Source organism: Taeniopygia guttata, chromosome 7 (assembly GCF_048771995.1).
Source record: "Taeniopygia guttata chromosome 7, bTaeGut7.mat, whole genome shotgun sequence".
Taxonomy (NCBI): domain Eukaryota; kingdom Metazoa; phylum Chordata; class Aves; order Passeriformes; family Estrildidae; genus Taeniopygia; species Taeniopygia guttata.
This window is the reverse complement of record NC_133032.1, coordinates 15,769,467-15,791,799: the sequence shown is the minus strand read 5'-3', so window position 1 is coordinate 15,791,799 and position 22,333 is coordinate 15,769,467. Positions and strand designations below refer to the sequence as shown.

The following is a 22,333-nucleotide window of genomic DNA, read 5'->3' as shown; positions in this document are numbered from 1 at the left end:
GGCACAGTAGCTCTTTCAGCCTGGGTATGTGCTGGCTGGATCAGAGTGGGTGGATTAGAAATCCTGTACTGGGCAGGTTGTTAAAAGTCATTTGCTCTACAGAGAAGCCAGTGTCATTCCCATATGCTTTGCACCTCTTCCTGTATTCAGGGGTTGTATGTAATAAAGTTTTTGCCTTTTCCCTCAGAGTTTTTAGAAAAGGAAACACATACTCTTCCACAAATGCCACTGCGTCCATGCTGTGAGAAAATGTTTACTCAAGTTGAAGCATTTTAGAAGTGTTAGGCTTTTGCTACTCTTTTTAATGCTTTACCTGTTTAAACACCAATTTAAATTATTTATTTTAGGAATATATATCAGAAAAATGTTGGCTTTTGGATTTCATCTAGAATGCCGCAGGCACTAGTGGTGCTGCAAACTTAAAAGTAAAAAAAGATCTGTAATCATTATAGATTCATGATGAATCTCTGCATTTCTAATTCATGCTTTCTCTGAGCCCAAAATCTTCATTAGGGAGGGAAAAACTTAGAGTGAGTTTGATGTTGGGAATGAGCCTGTTCAGAGTACATTGCACAAACTGTCAGCAGCATAGCCCTGGAAGGGATTTCCTCAGTTACTAGGTTCAGTTACCTCCCTTCTCAGGCAGTTAGGTTATATAAATCTCTTTGGTAAACTTCTATATGTTTATATTAAATTTAGTTAGTGTTTTGGCCCCAGTAATCCGATTTGAAATGTCTTCTGTAACTTCAGTTCTCTGATCATTAGAAACCTAATCCTCTAATTTGCAGACTGTGTATATTTGTGGCCAGTTTATACTTGTTTGTTCCTGTGCTTACCTTGTCCTCCCTAAAGTAGGTTGTGGCCCCTTCCTAGTAGTTGCACCTTGGTGTTTTTGTAGCCTTCACCTTTTTTTCTCTCTGAACTGTAGGCTACCCATTCTTCATATCATTTTAGTAACCTTTTTTGCATTTAAGAACACTTGTCTTGATTGTCGTAATCAGAATTGTAGACAAGTATTCCAGAAGAGAGTTTGTGATACTGTTTAAACTTGTTGCATTTTCATCTCATTTTTCTGCCTATTTCCATTTCTAGAAATATTTCTTCAAAGTTTCTCTTAAAGTCTTATATGTTGTTGATGAAAGAGTGCCTGTTCTGTAGTTGCCCTAATAGTTTTTCTGCCTTTTTCAATTTTAAACATTGCAGTCAATAATACTTGACTGCGCTTAAATTAATACATTTGGAAGGTTTTGTTTGCTTTGTAAAGGAAATTCCATTTCATCGGTTATTCTGTAATTCAGGAATGGCATGGGAACTTCCTCAACTTCCATTAAGTAAAGTTCTCTTTGTGCAAAATATAGGGACAATAGAAATAACAATCACCTTTGTATATCATATAGGCCTCCAGGTAATGTTACCATTTTTACTAAAAACTTGGGTAAAGGGTCTTTAAGCTATCTCTGTATTTTCTTTGATTCCTAACCGTATCTTGCTGTAAAATGCTCTGTTATGCTTTCATCTTTTCTTGCTTTGATAGATGGCTTCATATTTAACCTGGGGTCCCAATTTTTAAAAAGTGATAATTGGTGGTTTAGGTAAAAAACGTTTGTATTTGTGCTTGTGTTAAGTAGACCCCTCTATTTGACTAACTGTACAGAAACTGTATTATCAGTTTTGAAGGGTTGCACAGTGTTGGAATACAGATTGTAGGGCAACTGTACAATTGTCAAAAGCTCAGAGGTGAGATGTTTGTACAGTTTGATAATTGATCACGTTCTAGTGATGCTGTACTTACAGACTGAAATGCTTGTTTTGTTTTCCAGGTACTTGCCTCCAGAGTGTTTTGTAGTTGGCAAAGAGCCACCAAAGATTTCTAACAAGGTTGATGTATGGTCAGTTGGAGTAATCTTTTTCCAATGCCTTTATGGTAGAAAGGTAAGGAAAGCTTTAGAAAATCCAAAGAGTTTTAGTGCAGGTGCCTGTTCTCACTAGCCTGTGAATTATATTCGTAAAGACATGAATCTACATGGAAAATTACTTGTGTTACTTTTTGGTGGTGTACATTGATTTTTGCAAAAAATTAGAAAATCTTGCCTGCAACTTTTTTATTTTCAGAATAGTTGGCAGTTTGTATTAACACTGCAACAACTTACTATAGTTTATACTTACTATACTACTTTTTACCTGAAAAAAAATCATGTGCTTGTTTTGCAGCCATTTGGCCACAATCAATCACAGCAAGATATCCTACAAGAAAATACAATATTAAAAGCCACAGAAGTTCAATTCCCTGTCAAACCTGTTGTAAGCAATGAAGCCAAGGTAATTTTTACTATAATCTCTGAGTAAAACATTCATCTTAAAGGATTCAGCTGTAAAATTGTTGTTAACCCGAGAATGCTGTGGAACATAATAGCTATGTAGAAAAACATACTTGAGAGCTAGTATTTGGATGTTTTTATTTAAGCAACGTTATTCTGGGACTTCTCAAAATCATGTACTTCACAGCAAAACTAAATGTATTTTTTCCAGAAATTTGGAAGTGGTTTTTAAGTAGGCCACCTCAAAAATGATCTGCTTTACTTTTTCTCAGAGGACCTTATGTGTCTTATTCAGGCTGTCTTACTAGAAGTTCTTGTGAAATGCTGCTGCTAACAGTAGCAAGCTCTTTCTGAAAATAGTGGATGTTATTCTCTGCAGCCTTACTGGCTAGAAGAACTACTTAACTAACAGGTACCTGAAGGATATGACCTCTAATACTCTTCCCCTTGAAAGGTCATAATATGTGTGTATAAACTTAAATCTGAATTTAGAAACATGAATTTTTGAGATTGAGAATCTAGAAGATATTTTTATGCTGATTCAGGAAGTAAGACTGCCAAAACAGTTGCTCTGCCACAAAGGTGTCAATTCCTCTACACAGACTGGCTATTCAGAAACAGATTAAGGTGGTTTCCCAAATGATTACTACTGTGAGCATCTGTAACACAAATCCAAGTCTATGAAAGTGGAAGAAAATATTGTATGTTAGTTGCTTGTGAAAACTCTCCCAGTTATTGAAAGATACATTCATGACCAGATATGCAGTAGATGTGCCCTTTGAGAAAAAAATGCCAAGATAGTAAAATGCTTATTCAAGTTTCAGCAACTAAGTAAACATACTTAGATCTGGGACATGCCAAAAATTTAGGAAAGTTAAGATTCAGCTTCTAAAGATTAAAAGGAAAGGAAACATATTTCTAGAGGCAGTAACCTCCCAACAAAATAAATCTTTTGGGTATATAAACTTGCTGTTACAAGTGGTGGTATATTTCTGTTAATTATATTTTCTAAAAGTAGTGTTAGTGAGAGAGTTGCAGTTAAGGTTATAAAAAATGGTTGAAGAATTGTAGTTAGAATTGGGGTGGTCTTTGATTGAGGTTTTTGTTTGCTGTTTGTTTTTCACTGGCATTTGAAAAAATTTGAATGCAGTTGATAAATCTGCATCATGTTACTGATACCTTTACATAGTAAGGGTTTGTATCTATGTCTTTTAACTTTGCATTTCTTTGTCCTTTATAGTTTTTATACAGAGGATGTTAGGAAAGAGTAGACAATTCAGCATGAAGAATTGGCAACTTTTTGCATTCTCTGTGTATTTGCATGCTCTGTTTGTTTGAAAGACTAAAATAAATTTCCAGTATTCTCCACTCATATTAACCATTGTCATGATAGCTGTGAAAGAGAGGGAGAAATTATTCTCTGGTGGAAATGCTATAAAACAATTTCAGACTAACTTCTTAATGTAGACCATTTACAATGACTGTGTAGAATCCAAATTGTTTTTCAGATTTATGGTCCTGGCAGTTGGAAAAGAACAGTTTGTAAACTGAAATTCTGGTCTGGAAAGCATGGAGATTAAATAAATAAATGACATTGTTAGTTTTCAGACTGTAACTGTCCTTTGATCCTCCTCACTGTTTCCTATTTTGTGCAGTGGTCTCCTTTGCTTCACACTAGTGTGGCTACAGTGCCACAAAACTGTGAAGTATTTGAAAAATATTTCAGACACAAACTGTTTCTCTGAGGATCTTGAGAATAACTGTTTACAGTTAATTTGTTTTGAAGGATTTACTGTGAAGAATTTGATTAAAATCTGTAATATCCAAGAACATGTGAATATCTACTAACAGATGTGCATAACTTTTATATTGTACCTTGCCCATGCTGGATACGCAAATGTTAGAAGTAAATTCTAGCATGCTTCTTTGGAACTTGTATCACAGATTTTCTCCTTTAATCTCCAGTTTTTAATTGGAGCAAAGAACAAACAGCTGAACAGATTTATCAAAGAAGTCATATGTAATTCTTTTAAATTAAGTTCTAAATTAAGTAATGATGTGCTAATCAGCTCTGTAGCAATAATAAGGATTTTCTATCATTAAATGTTGAAGCCCGGGCTCTCAGGGGACCAAGTGTTCTGTGTGTGCTAGACATAAAACTTGACAGAAACTTTTGAGCACAAAATGATTGGCATAGGTCATATGGACCTAAATGTAGGGATGGATCTAGTGAATTTAGCTAGAGAAGTTTCAATTGATTAGATAATTTTAAACAGGTGTGATTGAGTTTTTCATGGGAAGAGAGTTTCAGCAAAGTAGTGGTTTCCTAAATATTCTTTATATAATGCCTATTGAGCATGGCAACCATCAGTGTCAATTTCATGTTTTGCTATACCCTGTCATGGCACATGTGGAAATGCTTGCTTTCAAAAGTCAGTTAAAGCATTGAAATTCTGTCTCTGCATCATCCACCTATTCTTCCCCACTCAATGGTTTTAGAAGCTCATTGGAGAAGGTAGAAAGGTCTTCTTTTTAATCCTCTGACATTTGCTCCTGGTTTTTATTAGTCTGTTCAGGCATAAAACATGCAAAAATCTAATGGGGTGAGGTGCTAATGTTTTGTTTGTAAATATAGTTCCTGAACATGGAAATTTGTATTTAGAGTATGATTATTTGAAGCAAATTAATTTGCTGATTTTTTATTTGTGCCATGATGTTACATTTCTTCAGTGGGCTCAGCAGTAAAATGTTACATTATCATTTGAATTGAATTATTTAAGAAAAGGAAATTGTTTAGAAGCTAGTTTATCCAGGAGGACTTGCCTATTTGCCTGAAAGCAAATATAAGTATTTGGAATGTTACTGTAACTTTCTACATTTCTTTTCTAGGCCTTTATCAGACGCTGTTTAGCATACCGAAAAGAGGATAGATTTGATGTCCACCAGCTGGCTAATGATCCTTATCTTCTCCCTCATATGAGGAGATCAAATTCTTCAGGAAACTTGCATATGACTGGCCTAGCAGCATCCCCTACACCACCTACTTCAAGCATTATTTCGTACTGAAATTTCTCCAGCTGAGGAATGGGATGATACCTTTGTTTAGTTTTCAGTTGCAGATTGAGCTTGAAAGCATTTGAGTGTTTTTACACAGGACAAGTTTGATAACTGTGTTTTCAGACTGAAGTCCTCCTACATAGTGTCATCTGTATGATTGGAGTGGATCATGGATTGTGAATAAATGTGCCCTTCTGAGAAACACCATTAAACATTGAAAGATGAAGGATGACACTTCCTGTTACAAACTAACAGGTATACAGTGTTTAAGACTGAAGAAGAGGTTTTTAGTTTTTTTCTGGGGAACATTGTAAATAATCTTTTTAATACTTTAAAGTACATTTGGTGGATACTGGAAAGTTCTAACATGAAGGGTAGTTTTTCATTATTTAAATAAAAAAGGGTAGTGAGCAAATTTGAAAACACAGGAAAAATTTTGTGCCTGGTTATGAACTAAATGAACTGCCATCTTTCCAAGACATTGATCTTTCAAAACCAAAGTAAGGAATGTGAGATGGTGAAAGATAATGTTCAGCATCAGATTTCTCAAATAAAATTGGAGTATTTTATTTGGCTACTCAGGCTTGTACCTCCAAAAATGTGGTGGTGTTCTACTGAATTTAGATTGGAAGGGTGATATGGAATTCCTTTTACTTATTTCTCAAATAGATTGCTAATTTTGAAATCAATTAAGTTTTTTAAAAATACTATAGTTGCTGTGGTATTGAAACTTATGAAACCTTCCAGGCTTCTAATAAAAGCAAGCAACAGTATGAAACCAAATGCAAACAGGTCATGTATAATGTTCTATGCAGGAATAATGATAAATTCCCTTCTAGCTCTACTGTAAATTGTTGTACAGATGTCACATTTTCAGTTAAATTTCAGCAACTTATTCCTGTACAAATGTTTAAAGTATGGCTTTTTCTAATTGGATATTGTATTTTTTTTAAGTCTCCCTCAAGGCGCTTTTAATTGCTGCTAAATGACATTGCTTTTACTTTTACAAGAGTCAAATGACCTCCTTAAGGTGTGAGTCAGCTGTGAGCGATTGAGCATAGGCAATCCGTTATCAATCAAGGCATGTAAAGCACATCTGTGTTGGCCATATGCAGTACAGTTCTTTAAGTCAGTTTCTTGCGTTCTCATCCTGCAGAGCGCATTGATAATAGATGTAGAAGTTACTCATGGTTATTCTCTATTTCTGGAAGTTCCTATCAACAAGGAAATGTTTCTTGTGGCTTGTACAGATATTTTAAAATGTGAAACATTTTCTAACTGCCTTGTATGGTAGAAACTTATTTTTCGGAACAGTGTATCTCTCTCCTGTTCACTATTCTTTTTACTATCCCAATTCTTGATGCTGAATACTTATATGTAATTTTGTCCATGTTGCAGAAAGAGGAGGCTGTATTACCACAGGTTTTCATTTAGTATTGTACAGTTAAACTGTTGCTCTTGTTTCTGATGTTGCAAGCCATTTTGTTTTCATTGTATATAAAGAAATGTTAACTGTCTCTTTAAAATGCTGCTGGACTTGTAGAGAATGTAGCCAAAACAGTAATAAACGACGGGCAGTTGAAATTTCAAGGTTTTCATTGTGTCTTTTTACATTTCAGCACAGGGCAAATCACATAACCGTATCAGTGAGCAACACAAAAATATTTAAAGTAAATTATTCTTAATTACAAACTAAAGGCTAATAATGCAGTAATTAAGTAACATTGGAGGTGAAAGGGGAAGATTCCATGAAACTTAAAACATCTGTCCTGATGAGGTAACCAAAACTTTATTTGATTGAATAGACTGCACTCAAGCAACTTAGCAACTCGTAAGTATTTCAGTGGTTCTTTTAAAAATGTTGAGCTGTGGGATAACATTAGCTCATAGAATTATTAGAAAACTAGACTCAAACAGAATACTGGGACTCCATCCTTTCCACTCTCTACAGCACAAGACCGAGTGCAGAGTTCAAAGAGAATGTGCTATAGCTCTAAGTTCACATTAGATTTCATTCCTTCTTATTCTGCATGTTGATAACTGAAATTGAATTGACGGTTTTACCAATGAAAATACGTTGGATAATGGAAATTGTGTTTTTATTTTGTGGAGGCTGGTCACTATTTTGACTTTCTGCAAAGTGCTTTTGACACTCGCGGGAAGTTGGGAAATGCGTGGTGGCAGTGCAGGCACCGGAACAGCGTGGCCCGAGGAGCTCCGTGCTGCTGCCACCCGCGTGGCAGCATGAGCAGGTGACCGCGTGTTTTAAAATCAGCAACCCCGAAAAGGAAAGCGGGTTTTGGAATTTACAGCATCCTGCGTGTTCCTGCTCCAGCTTTGATGTCTTCCGGATCCCACAAAAACCACAGGTCTGAGGCGGGGCTACCAGCCCGGCCAGGCTGGGCATGGCACATCCAGCCTGGGGAGGGGATGCAGGTCCCCAGCAGTGCTGCTGCTTCAGCCGTGCCCTGCACTCGAGCCCTGCATTGCGGCCTTGCTGCTTCAGCCGTGCCCTGCATTGCGGCCTTGCTGCTTCAGCCGTGCCCTGCACTCGGGCCCTGCATTGCGGCCTTGCTGCTTCAGCCGTGCCCTGCACTCGGGCCCTGCATTGCAGCCGGGGCTGGCGCTGCTGTGTGGGCGGAGGAGCTGCGGCCCGCGGGGCCTGGGCTGGGTAGGTGCAGCACCGCCCCCGCAGCCGTGCTGTGTGAAGGAGTGGTTCTGCGAGGGAAGGGAGTGGCCAGCAAGGTGAGAAGTGCATTTTGGTCTTTTATTACTCTTCAAAGAGCCCTCAGGACCTGGTGCTCTTCTCTAGAAGTGGGATATTGCACGGGGATGGGAGACTGGAGGGCCTGGCCTAGTGGAGTAGGGACCTGGGCAGTGAGCCAGGACAGAGGAACCTCAAAATTTGGAACCACTGTGGTTAGAGAGTATCCTGATATTGATGTCTAAAATACTCGAGTCTCACAAATTCTATTGCATTTTTAAAAACTTTTTTTTCTCCGTATCAGGTGCAGGCAGAGTGAGGGCTCTGGTTCCAGCGCTGAGGGGTGCCAGGCAGCAGGGACTGCCCAGCCCCACGCTCGGTGAGCCCAGCGTGTCCATCTGCCACCACATCACAGGCGCCAGGGCACTGGGGCCCAGCATGGGCCTGCCGTGGGCCTCGGGGTGTAAGTACCCTTCCTGAGGCCTGTGCCATACCTCCAGGCAGCCATGGCCTCTGGAGCTGAGGACTGTGCTGCCTTTGTAGGAAAGGTAAGACTGCACATTTTTCAGAGAAATAATAAGTGATCCAGAAATCTCATGTCTTTGTGATCACAGATTGGTGAAAAGAGTCCAATGAGATACACAGAGCTCCCCAAGTCACTATCCTGGGGGTCTGTCTGCTATTACATACCTGCCCCCTGAGGCCAGGGTGTTTCTAAGTGCCTCTTCCACAAACAAAGCAGGTTTTAGTCCTTAAAGCTTCCTAGGTAAGGATCCCTGAAAAACTCTTTAACCTCTTCCAATACCTAAGTTTGGCTCAAGTTTACTTATATCCTGACAAATTTGTCCACCTTATTATTAAAGATGCCTCTCAGTGACTGCTGCATTACTTATCCAAGTGATCTATTATAGTTTTTCCTATCATCCTGTTTTTCCTACTGCTCTTTAAGCCTAATATTTCTAGTCCTGGGCACTGTGGCACAAAAACCAGTTTCCTGATGTGTACAGTACATGAGCTTTGCTTTCTATATAGTCACTATGTATTTAATTTTGACCTTCATGTGTATCTTTTGAAATTAACATTATTATTCTCTGACAAGTGAAGTTCTTGTAGTAATAATTTCAGATATTCAACTCCTTCTCCTGTTTGAGAAGCTTGCTGTTGGGGAAATTGGAAATTTCTTTTTTTCTGTAAGAAATCAAGTCACCTTGCAATCTTTTCATTGTGCTGTGTTTCCCAAGCCAGTAAAATTCTGTGTGTAAATCAAGGAAAAATGCTTTCCCTAGAAATCTCATTTTGTATCAAGCATTGGAGAGCTAATTGGGTCTCATTAAGAAATTACAGGGTGTTTAAATTTCATAATCCCCTTGTACAAATCTATGGGTATATTTTTCTCTGCACCATTCAAACACACCCAAGGACTTTCCCTCTAAACAGTGGAGGAGATCAAGCCACATTTGCTGTGTCCTCAGAAGATGTGCAAACCTGCAGGTCAGCCAGCAAAGTGAAATGTTTTCTTGCTCTTTTATGAAAGCTATGCCACGGTATTCAGCAGAGCACAACTCTGCAGACCAATGGAACAAGTGTTTCCTGGGAAGAGAATACCATGGCTTCAGCCCCAAGCCCCTGGCCCATTCCTGTTTCTGTAGTTTTGCAATTGTACTTACGGTGTAAAGACCAAGCAGCCCTGGACATCACCCTTGTGTCTGCTGTTACCCTTGGGAAACCTGTTTACCCATATGCAAAGTTTGAATCATTTTGCAGGTGGCCTGGGGTTGTGGCTTCCTGTTATTTATAGTATTGATGTCCAGGGGGGTTGTGCAATTACTCCCTTCTCCAAAACTGGAAGGACAATCCTCAGCAGAGTTATTGTCTTCAGTAAGGTCTGGGAGCAGCCATAGCTCAAAGCACTATCCAGCATTTCAGTGTTTAGAGGGCCTGACAGTACCTTACTGAATCAATAGGTTATTTTTTATGTTGGAATACTGAAATATTTATAGTTCATGACAGAAGACCCGTTCAAACCAGCTGCTTCTAAATGTTATTCACTAATAGAGAACTATGATAGTTTAAAATATCAGTGGTATATGGCTTTGTCAAAGGCCGTGTATTATGTTAAATGCATTGGCTCTATGAACAAACATGGGGTTATTTTTTTATTGTTCTAGTTGGGATATCTAGAAGGGATACAAATGCCACACACATCTACAAGTTAATGGTTTTTATATAATATATGCAAATATTGTATTTCACTTTTAGTACTCCTAGGTAGGATCTGGCAATATGTGTCTCCTGTTGCTCAAATGAATTTTTACTTAAATTTATATATGGTCTCCACACCTTTCTCTGCAATGGAATAGTTGGAACTGGGGCTTGTAGAGAAAGAGGTCCTATGATACTTTAATATGTATCTTCCAGCTCCCAGACTCTGGCCTTGCAGCTTCTAGAGCAGCTGGTGCTGTATCCAGCAGTGCTCCACTATGTCATCATGCAGCCATGGTACATGATGTGAGGAAGGAAAAGAAAATTTCTTCTGAAACGTGCAGTGGTTAACAATTGGATGGATGGCAAAGATTCCTGCAAGAATCAGTGTAATAGTAAGGTGACATGTGCAGGGCCTTGAAAAACACTTTTAATGCACAGGAATGTATTTTACAGCATGAGTTCTTTCCTAAACATATCCCACTAATGCTTCCAGAAAAGCATTGTCAAAATGAAAGACAAAGACAGGAGAGATGGTTACTTGTGTTTTGTGTCTAAACTTGTTGGGACACTCATGGGTTTAGCAGGCCTGGAATGAAAGCTGGAAAAGGGAACTGATTGTCTGTTAGCATTGTTGAAAGCTTTGAGGGAAAGAGCATCAAGAACTGCTTTCCTTTGTGCATTTGCAAGCAGATCCAGTAGATCTTCACTTGCCTTCATTGGTAGAACAGCAGTTTCCACTACAAGTTGATAAAACTAGCAAAGATTTAAAGGACTCAGAGAAGAACATGCCCCATACTCCTAGAATTCTGCCATCTACCTCCTCTGCCTTTGGTCTGAGCATGGCAGAGGAACAGGACTTGCCAAACAGTCGAATACACAGGGCTGACCTAGCAAGATGGTGCAGCTTCCTTCATTCCCCTAGATCTGTCCCTATAAAAAGTGACATGAAGAGCTGTTGCACAGCTCTGTATATTTGCATAATGTACAACTTCCTTCACAACAGATGTACTCACCCTGACTACTGCACAAATTGTTTCAGGCTTGCAGCTGTGGCTCATTGGTTGCTGGCTGAGCTCTCATCATTGATTTGAGCACTGCAATACCTTCCCTGCGTGCCCTTCTATTGCAAAGACAAGTAACACATTCGTTGGCAAACTGCACTTGCTCATAATGGATTTGAAGCATCTGTTCCATTGGTTAAATGTCAATTTATATACACTTATATGATACCACAAAGTCCTCTTGTTGCTTGTAAGGTTACATAAGAATGTATCAGTTGCTGAACTGATCTCATCAGTTGTCTTCTTAGAGCTGTCAGGAGAGTGTTATTACTGAGCCCAAACACATTCCAATCTAACAAATTACCATATCCTAAAGGTTACTGTCCCATCACCTGATTGACAAAACCTTTACACATAAAATAGAAGAATTACTCCCGCGTCATCCTTGGTCATCTGTTGGGATTCCTGTGTTTTTAATGACCCTCATCCTTTTCCACTTATATTAATACTTTCATATATTGCTAAAATGAAAATCTTAATATGTAGGTAGTACATTCAACAAGACATGGTCCTAATGGTGAAAACTGTAAAAATTGGTGTTTTTTCTCTTTATCTCAGAGGCTACTGAGAGGAGTTCAGCTGAATTATGTTGCAATAGCTCTTTATATTTGGGGAAATGCTTTGATGTGCTCTGTTAACATGAGGCAGCAATGTGAAGTTTCCTTTTTTTTTTTTTGTCCCTCCTTTCAGCTTTTGCAAAAGATTACTTAGGTTGCAAAGAATTTTAGTAGTTTTGTGCTAAGGAGCAACACAGATGAGCACAGATATCATGGGAAAAAGCTAGTATAAGCCATTCCTATTTGAAACCAGGGACAAGCAACCAGGAGTCGGCTGGCAGAGCTCCAGGTGGATGGTGTCACTGAAATAACACTTGAGCTGTACTCATTTAGATAACTAGATGTGTGTCCAGAACACTTTCAGACTCAGCCGCTATGCCCTGGGGAGATAGAAGTTGACTTGCTATAATGGCTAGTGGCAAAGTTTTATGTTGTGTTTCATATTTAGATATGCAGAAAGCAAATCCAGGACACAAGGGGCAAAGGAGTGCTGCCTGAACCATCACAGCTTTATTAGCAGCACTTTGGTGCTTATAAATCAGCCTCTGTCTAAAATCAGGGAGGTACATCAAAATTCAGCTTTCCACTTAAGATGTGCATCAGACATAGTGTCAGCAGCCCAGGAAAAGAGGCACCAGGTTTTCCAGTGCCCACTGGCAAAGCAAGGTGCTCCATTCAGACTGCTGAACATCTGCCTTACTTGTCTGCACCCCACACTGGCATGGCACAGAGCATGGGCATGGCAATATGAGAGCAGCAGATGCCTGTGACTGAACAGTGACTGCTTATCCCTCTGGGATATTGGACCAGGGCTTCTCTGTCTTCAGCAGGCAGAGGATTTAAATACTAATGACACTAATTTTCCTAGTGGCTGGCATGGGATATTGGAATTCAGTAGCATTTGGCTGTATTTGGATAGCGTTGACTCAATAAATACTAAGAGAAACATGTTTCTCTATAGGTTGTGTAAAACAGGAAGGAATAGCTTATAACAAAGTGAAGGAAAACTTATTCCTTTATAGAATCCATCTGACTTGAAGCAAGAGTCTTGAAATAAAAATCAAAGCTTCTGGAGTGAAACTTTACTTCTGCTTGGAGTTCACAGTAGTATTGAGATGCAGTGTCAAGAAAATGGATCTGTGAAAGAACTTAACTCCAAATATGCTAAATTTTGTCTTCTCAGCTTTTGTGCTAAGCCCTAGTCCCTTAATGGGACACTTTGTACTTGTAGGTGCTCAAATACTAAAATGATCAATCTATGAAATGCATTGATTGATGTCAATAGTTAAAAATGTAAAAAAATACATAAAATATAAATATATTTTATGATAAAATAGATTTGTAATTGCTGGCAATATTGTAATTCAGCTCTTCTTTCTTCTCTGGACTTTATTCTAATTACTGCCGTTCTTGTAATTTGACACAATCCAAACTCAGAAGCCTTTTAAAGTATTATTTTAAAAAGTTCAAGTCACACATTTCCTTTTGATGTCACTACTTAAGATTTCTAACATGTTATTTATAGGACATTGTGCTGATAAAGGTGAATTAAGGATAGGAGATGAATCTAAATTAATTTCTAATTTGGGGAAAGTAATAGTGATAGCTACTACAAGTAGGAGTGAGCGCTGGGACCGTGGGAGCAGGGGGGACACTTCTGGAAATGGCAGCATCTTACATGGTGCAGGGCAGGTCTCCCCTTTCCAGTCAGGAGGTGCTCCTCTCCAGGCCCTGGAGGAGGAAGGGCTTCCCCAGAGGCAGCCCTGCCCCACAGCTGGGCTCTGGCTCAATGGCTGTCCCTCATGAGGAGCGCCTCTCCTAATGGGGACGTTTGGCTGGCTGTCCTACCAGTATTCTCAAATTTTCATACATCTTGGACATCTTGCCAGGGATGCACAGATGATTTCCTTCTCCAGGCATGAGTCCAACCAAAATTTCCATGAAACAACAATCACAGCAGGCACCACAGAGATTTAGGTGCTTACCAACATATTCCTGCCTCATTGTCTCCATGGGGTAGGAGTTACAAAAACCCACCATCATTTTTAAGCATTCCTTGACTAAACTAATGCAGGAAGAATCTAGTGTTCTAATTATTCCATATCCCAGGATTACTAAAGTGTAGTTCCTCTACATGCTGTATGAATCCAAGCATCTGAAGGTCAAATCTAATACTGCATCTATGTTCATTATCCTTTGGACACACAAATCTGAGGTGTCACTGAGCAACAAATGCCTTTGCACTCTATGACTAAGCAATGACATCTGTTCTTGGCAGATAATACCAATCGAGGATGCAAGTGTAAAATGTTTTCATAAGTGCAATAAACTTTAGTTTTGAGGGCAGTAAAATTCTCACTCAATACTTTTTGCATGTGGTTTGATTAATTAATAGCATTTCTGAGTCAAACAAAACCACTGATAAAGGATTAGCAAATATGGAGGCCGTGGTAGAGAACTTTTAGAAATGCTGATGATGTTTTCAAATCTTTGTCTTTTTAGATGCAACTTCTTAACTGAATTTTTAACCAGACCTAAAAGGAAAACAGGTGTTTGCATTTTTCCTCCATGCCCCATTCCTTGTTTTTAGAATAGCTGGTGCAGAAATGCTTGTTTAAACCCCACCTTTCTCAAACAGAATACATCCTCACTGACGTTTTGGACAGTTACTCTGCATGTGGACTAAGAATAGGCTCCTTCTCAGTGAGCAGAGATCTGTCCAGCATTTTCTTCAGGGAGTGGGGGAGTAAGTCTCTTCTCTCTCTCAGCTAAACCCCTGGGTAGAAGTCACAGATTACTGTAGTTTACTGGGGGAGTGGGAAGCTGCTGGAGCTGTGTTGTGGCTTGTGTGACAGCACCTTTGATGAGTTTGCTGTGGGAGTTGAGAACTTATTGAAGTGTACAAAATGAAGGGCACGTGTAGCCAACACCTTTGTGGAAAGGTATTGCAAGAATTTAAGGGTTTGTTAGCCAATACCTTTTTAGTCTAAAGAGTGGTCTGGTTGCTACAGTTATGGCAACTGTACAATAAAAGCATAAATGCTCCTGACACCTGGTCCAGTGTCTTTGTTCAGCCTGATGAGAGTTTATAATGAACATCATGATAGGTCACAACAATAAGCATATGGAAAATATACTGCCTCTGCTTTGTTAAGAATATAGAAACCTGTAGAAGGCACTCTCTCCACATGTACACACAGACCCAGCACAGGAAGCTGAGAAGTCACTTGAGACCTCTGGGCTCTCACAGCAGTGCAAATATAAAACATAAGCCATTGCTTAACCAACATTTTTCGCTTGCAAGGGCTGAAGTGTCAGCACCTTTTCTATTTATGACTCAAGCAGACAGGTCCTTGAAACTGTTGCTCTCATAGGAGAGAGGAGTATTAGATGTGAAGAGGATTATAACAGGGGAAGCAAACACTTGCCCTTGTAAATTTGTATGAACTATCTTTAGAATTTAAAGCCAAGCATAATTAAACAGTGCTAATGAGACAGAGGGACTTATCTTCATTTGGTATTTAATTGGTATCACTGATGTTTCTCATTCATTTCTTCCTAGTTTTAAAGCCTTCTTGTTCTAGTGAGATTAGATGGTAAAAGCTACCCTGCAGAGAGAAAGTATGTGGCCTAGAGCTAAAATTCAGTTGGAAGCCTTTTAAGGGATGCTGCTTTCTTGATAGCATTGATAACTGACAGCAAAGACACCTGTGAACATGTAGCCAACAGTCAAGCAAGGCAATCTTTGTGCAGTGTACCCTTGAAATAAATTCACACAATTTTACAAAGTCCATAATGGGGAAGAAAAGTTCACCCTTTTCAGTGAGGGAAACAAAATATAGTAATAGTTTTAATAGTTGTAGGTATATAATCCACCACTAGTAGCTCTGAGCCCATAACCAGAACAGCAGCCTCTGTTTCAGCTCTGTACCAATAGCTGATTATACTTCTGAGCAAAGGACAACAGCTACCTGCAGCTCCAGGGGCTTAAATTATTTTTTTTTAGCTAGTCAAAGTCAGTAAAGAAGTAGGTGCAATAGGCAAAGTCAGATTACCAAAGTTCCATTTTTGCTTTTCAGTTTTGTCTTTGGTTGGATTCAGGCTCCTTTTAATTATGTCTCAAATTGATACCTTTTTTTTTTTTTTTTTTTTTTTTTTTTTTTTTTTTTTTTCTTTAGGGTTTAAGCCACATCTGTTGTTTCAAACTGCAGCAAAATCAGCTGTTTCCCGACGGGTAGCACAACAATGACTATGCCTGTACATTTCAGTGCTGCCATGCCTGCCAGGGTGCTTGTGGTTATCTGCTGACAGGGGTGCTCAGGAGCATGAGACTTTGCTGTGCATCACATCCTAGTGGGAGTACTTGCAGCCAGCTGGAATCTGTTCCCAGTGACTGCCTGTAAAGATTCTTCAAACCCTCCTTCCTCCAGAGTGGTCGCCACTACCCAAATGCCTGTCCACCCACTGAGCCAAACAAGTTCAGTGTCTGTGAGTAAGCTCTGCTGGATAGGAAGAGGATCGAGTGAGATGAATCCCACAAAAACAACAAATGTTTTTCATCATAGTCCAATAATTCAGCACAGACTTATCCTTTGGGTTGCTGAACCCAAGACTTTGTTCTGTCCTTTTCTGGAAGGGGATTTGAACACTTCCCTGCTAAGACTGCTATGCAGATTAATCTGAGACATAGGAATTGTTATGAACATTTGGTCTCAATTTCCCTTTGCTCAGTTTCACTGGACCACTCTGACTATGTCACCCTCTTAAATACCCCTCTCTCTTTTGGAGACTGTCTTAGTGCCCTGTTTGCTGTTCCACAAGGGGAGATTTACAGCTGTACTTCCTGTTCATCATTGCCTAGCTAGGCTATTCAGTCAGCCCTCTGGCTACTTACTGATAGTAATACCCAGTTTAACTTTCCAGGGGAACGCATAATTTTAGAAGTTGTTCTGCACCCCAAAAATACCTTCACCTGCTTATGTATTTCACAGAATGGCATGTCTGCTCTTGCTGCTTTTTCACAGTCCAAGTGTTAACAGTCCAAGTGTTCAAGCTCTTCATGCTGCCTTGTGGTTGAACAGCATTGAGAAAACACCATTGGTAACCAGAATTGAGATCAGCAGCAAGTACAGCTGCTCCACTTGTGAGCAGTCCAGAGCCACAGCCTCTTGTCTACTGACTCCTGCTGAAAAGATGCCCTTTTTCAAAAGCAGGATTTCTTTCTGACTAAGCTGTCAAACAAAGCTCCTGACTGTCTACAGCCACAAAAAATCCCATGATTCGCAAAGTTTCAGAGACTGAAGACTTTGAAAAATTGAGAAGTCTTATCACTGCTTTCTGCTGCCTCAAGCATATTTTTCAATTATATTCCTTCTGAACCATCTTAAGTTAACTGCAGGGGAGTCCCACTGTCAGGATTAAACAGATGTTTTATTTCCTGCTAAAGGTGGGTGAAATAATAATCACCAGGTCTGCCTCATTGGCCACCATGTGGTCTGGAAAGGTGCCATATGCCCAACACTCAGACTGCTGCAGACAGGAGGCTGGGGCATTATTTATTATTTGCCTAATCAATTTAAATACTGTATTTCTTTCAGAAAGCACATTTCTAGTCTTTATAAGGAGATATGTACAGGACTCATCAAGCAGCCTTCTCTAGTGAAGTGCATCTTCTGTTAAAACAGCCAATATTCTGCTTGCACAGCAAATGGGGACAGAAGCAAAGACCTTGCACTTGGAGCTGCGCTGTGCTCATGAGCTTTGCTCAGCATCACAATCAGCTGTAAAGGTTGTTGAAGTTCAACCCCAGTAACAATAATTTTCATTTAATACTTTTCTTGAAGAATTCTCCTTAAAGGGAGTGTGGTGCCTCTCTTCCAGCATGCATAACGGTGTGGGTGGAGCAAGCTGCTTCCAGAGGCTGACCTGCTCTTCAGAGACAGGGGTGCTGTCTCAGGTGGCAGGCGTGGGACAGCGCCTCTTTCCCAATGACTGACTTCTGATCCTCTCTCAGGCCAGCCCACATCTTCCACCGAAGCTGCAGGGCTGAGGTGAGCCCAGGCTGGGGCTGGGTGGGTGGTGAGCAGAGTGTGTAGAGCATGCCAGGCACTGCATGTGGGTTGCAACTTCTTTCTTGGGAGTTCCAAGGAGGAGCACTTAAAAGTGCATGGGCACTCCTTGTACAAGGATGGTAAATGAGGAATCTCCCACAAGAGGTGAGAGTATGACCCCTCTGCTCCACAGAGTAGCCAAGCAGAGTGCCAAATGGAGTGATTAGTGAGAAGACAGCCTGTCTCCTTTAACAGCTCTCTTTGACCATCTCTCCTCCTATACACCACAAGAAATTCCCCTGTGTTTTTGGCAACCCATTGTAGCTTGCCTGAATCATACTACAAGGTCCAATCTACAAATGACATGTAGAGTAAGGTGAAGAGAGAAAAAGGGGAGTAAGATTATAAAGTGGACAAGAATCTGAGAGGCCTTCAGGCTTTATCTTGAAGTATGACCTCCGTAGTGCTGGTTAGAACAGCAACCAAGGCAGCAAGTCTTTAGAGCAGGAGCTAGTAATGTACTTAGTGAAAGAGGGTGTTGAGTTGTCAGAGGCAGGTTTGTAGAGTGCCAAGTAGGCATTGTGGAGACAGGAGTGAAGGCTGACACAAGTCCTTCTGCAAACTGAGGGACTGGGGAGCAGCCTATATTGAACTCCAGCAGTGCATATCTGCAGGTAAGGATGCATGAGTATGCTTGCATGTGAGTGACATATGGCAGCTTCCAAGAAGTGTTTGAAAAATATTTGGTTCAGCTCCCCACGGTCCTTAATATTTTACCCTGAATTCTTCCAAGTTTTTCTATTCCTTTTTGATGCATACTTTTAGGCTAAAAATATTCTGAAGCACAATACAATCCATAGGTACATTATTTTTGTTACTCTTAGTAGTCAGGAATGAAAACAGTCAGGAACTGGGTTAGGAACAGTAGATTGCATTTCATTATTAAACAGTTAGTGCCCAGACAAGTGTGGTTTTGGGTTGTGGGGCTTTTTTGTCTTCTCTCTGAAAAGGTATTACTGGTAAGATACCTAAGAAACCTGTTTCAAATAAAAATGCAGCTTTGAAGCAAAGGTAACTGTTTCACAAATTCAGTCATTTCTAGGCATGTTATTTGGCAATAAAAATGCTTCCAGTTGTTTTCTTTTTTTTTTTTTTTAGAAGTTGTAATTGCTCTCTTAAAGGATTTACCCAAGTACTGTCTATATTTACAAAAACATCTCCTACTGTCAGACTTCTGAGCCTTATTAAAGCAGTGTCACTGCCTGAGACTACACTTTTTCTGTTCCCTGCTTCATGTGAACATATATTTATTTACCTGAGGGCATAAGCAGTATTGTGAAATAGCTATTCATATATTTTCTTACAGTTCTACTTTTTAGCATCACAGTTGATAATACTTAACTGATGACTCAGTTAATACTGAGCTGCTGTTTGCAAAAATTGCAACTTTTGTTTATAAGTTCTGATGTTTCTTAATGAAGTTGCACTATTCCTCTGAGCCATCTTCAGTTCCCCAATTCTTTCTTTCATGTGTGTAAGCACTGCTTATGGTATGTGCACAACTCCAAGCCCATGCAATGGGTAGGTACTTTGAAAGGCTTGGATGGGAGGTTTAAAATCTTCAGTTTGATTTTAAAGATGATTTTGAAAAGACACTAAACAGAATTTCAGGGAAAATCAGCTTGAAAGATAAGAGTGAGATGGCAGCAAAATGGTCACTGAGAAGTCTTAGCTATTGAAGTGTCTGTCTGCTTTCTCTGTACAGTACCAAGAAATGGAAGCTGTTTCTATTATGGCAGCTGAGAATGTAGTGGGGTTTGCTGAAGATTGGCTATTTGTCTCCCTCATTCATTTAGGAGCAAGATCACTGAAATGAACTGTTTGTTCTTGAAAGCTGCCAGCAGAGGATGTTTGCAGATGAGCTCTGAGGGGTGGGAAAAGATGTGTTCAGGAAGCAGGACCTGGGCAGTGGTATAATGTCCTTTCTGCACATCAGAAGGTCCCCTCAGTGAGTCCCATTACCACCAGTGCCCCTCATCAAACACAAAGCTCTACATTGCTTTTGCTAATACTATAATCATCCACTGCAGGCTTTTCTTACATAACTATGCTGACTATGGGTTTTGCAGCTTGAGTTCACTCACGTTTCCCATGTTTTCCGCTTCTGTTGGGGTCTCATAGCTCACTTAATCTGCAGGGGCCATGAACAAAGTATGTGAATGTGCAACCATTTGCTGGCAGAGCAAACAGCTCTCAGACAAGAGGACTGTTGTTAAAACGTTCTTTTGTTGGCAGAATAGGCTTTCCTGGTTGCCCAAGGTGAGCCTGACCTCTGTGGTTGTTGAAGCTGTCTCTTGTGGGTGAACTGAGCAATGCTGGAATGCAGCTTTTAAGATGGATTAACTGTGAACCTCACAAAGGAAGTAGTCCAGAGAAAGTAAAAACTTTACATTGCACAATGAAGGATGAAACATAGCTTTTGATCCTGTAGGACTAAAGTTTCAAGGCTGAGAATATGATTATTTGATAGGGTCACAGTCATCTTGTCAGTGCAGAGTAATGTTTGCAGCCTCCTCCTAGGGACGGATTTCTTCCTTTCCAGGTGCAAGAAGGGCAGCAGAGAGGCAAGCATGTGGCCAGTGGACAGAGACTGCATTCTCCTGCTGTGAGTAAAGTAACAAAATCAGGTACACCACCTCACCCCTTTCACCCAAAGCAGATCCTCACATGCCACATTCTAGCCTTTGAACTCTTAAGTCTTGATGCAGTTTCACATGCATAAATCCAGAACTTTGTTACTAAACTGAAATCATGTGCACAGGCTGCTCCTAAGAAGTACCAGTCACCTACCCAAGTAAAATTCTGAATTGCTAACTGCACACTGGCCTAATGAGAAACATGAATTGAGGTTTCAGGAAAAAGAGGTGTTTGTTCCTGGCTCAGCTCAATAGCTTCTAGCCACCGTCTGCAAATCTCTTAGATGTTCCATAAAATAGCAGATTACTATCCTGTAACTCTTTTGCCAGGGCTGCAGGGCAGAAGTGCTGGAGATTCACATGAGCTAAATTAAGTTTTCTGTTTGATTGAGGCTGTGGATTTGGTTTTGGTTTATTTTGAGATTAATTCTTGCTCTTTAGGTGTTTAACTTTCAACTGTGCTATGGCAGGTATTGGTTCTCACTGCAGCTTAAAAAACCCAGTTTCTCCATGGATATTACAGGGAAATCTGTTTGAAGATTTTAATCTTCTGACCTACACAGGTTTTTACAAGGAGGCACAGCACAGTGCAAGACACTGTGCTGGACTACACAAATATATATTTATAAAACCTTGGTACTACCATGAAGGATGTACAGAGTAGGATTACAAGAATGAGTAATGAACCACAGACACTTAAAAATGAATAAACACTTCTGTAGTCTAATTCTTGCCTAACATGACAGGATTCACATCTAAAATGAAACAGATTCTAAGTGTCTAAGTCCAAGTGCAGAACCAAAAAATCTGAGCTTGGTGCCAACTAGACTTTCATGCTACAGAGTGATTGTGAACACTTGTTTAACTAGTACAGACAAAGACTGTGTATAATCAGAGAAGACACAGTGCCACAATCAAACATCCCTGATCCTTATCTTGCCCCCTTCAACTTAATTCCATAATCAACACTTGGATCACAGAGAGGTTGGAACTATTAGCCAGGCTTCTCATTCAGCATTACAGTATCTCAAACAAGTCCCTGCCTGTAAGGATTTGCTTTCTTCAAACTTTCACCTGATCCCATGGTTAGCTTGACTTAGTCAGCAAACTGCCAACAAAACTCTGAAATTTGGAAATAGCTTAAGCTCAGCCCATTTCTGCCTTCAGATCAGTTGGTTTTACAGTTCCCCAGCGCCATCATTCTGCATCCAGCTGGCATCCATTTGACTGCAGTTGCTGCTGGCGGGGGGGCAGGAACCAGCCACCCTCGTTGCTGAGCCTTAGCCTGTACATTCAGCCAAAAGAAACGGGTGCACGCCATCTCGTGGCCCCGCGCAGCTTTTTCCCGGGAACGAAGGGAGCGCCAACTGCGAGGTTTGATGTGGACCGGATTAAAAAGATGGCTTTCAGAGGCTCAGACCCCACCTTCTGACGTCCTCCCCTCCCCCCAAGTAGCTGTTTCTTGGAGCAGCAGCATAGCACCAAATTGCAGAAGGCACTTCTTCAGCAATGCTCACTTGGTTGTGGAGGCAACCCTGTCCTCACAACAAATCCAGCTGCCAGTGAACACAGCCCCCAGACCAGCTTTTGGTGGAGCAGGAAGTTACCGTATTCATTTTAGAGAAGGTCATACATGTGTAAATAATTTGTAATTACATGCAAGGTTAGGGATGTTCACGGTACAT

At 40.2% G+C, this 22,333-nt stretch overlaps 1 protein-coding gene across 4 annotated transcripts in view; it reads left to right on the top strand.

Annotated features, from left to right (window-relative positions):
• The window catches only part of TLK1 (tousled like kinase 1), a 68,363-nt gene extending 61,398 nt beyond the window's left edge, over positions 1-6,965 (top strand). For all 4 annotated transcript variants that reach the window (XM_030277438.4, XM_072932230.1, XM_030277437.4 and 1 more), the window contains exons 19-21: positions 1,821-1,932; positions 2,212-2,319; positions 5,208-6,965. In XM_030277438.4, the coding sequence (XP_030133298.1) occupies positions 1,821-1,932; positions 2,212-2,319; positions 5,208-5,384 (397 nt within the window). In that variant the 3' untranslated portion in view covers positions 5,385-6,965. The remainder of the gene's footprint in view (positions 1-1,820; positions 1,933-2,211; positions 2,320-5,207) is intronic.
• The last annotated feature ends 15,368 nt before the right edge of the window (positions 6,966-22,333 follow it).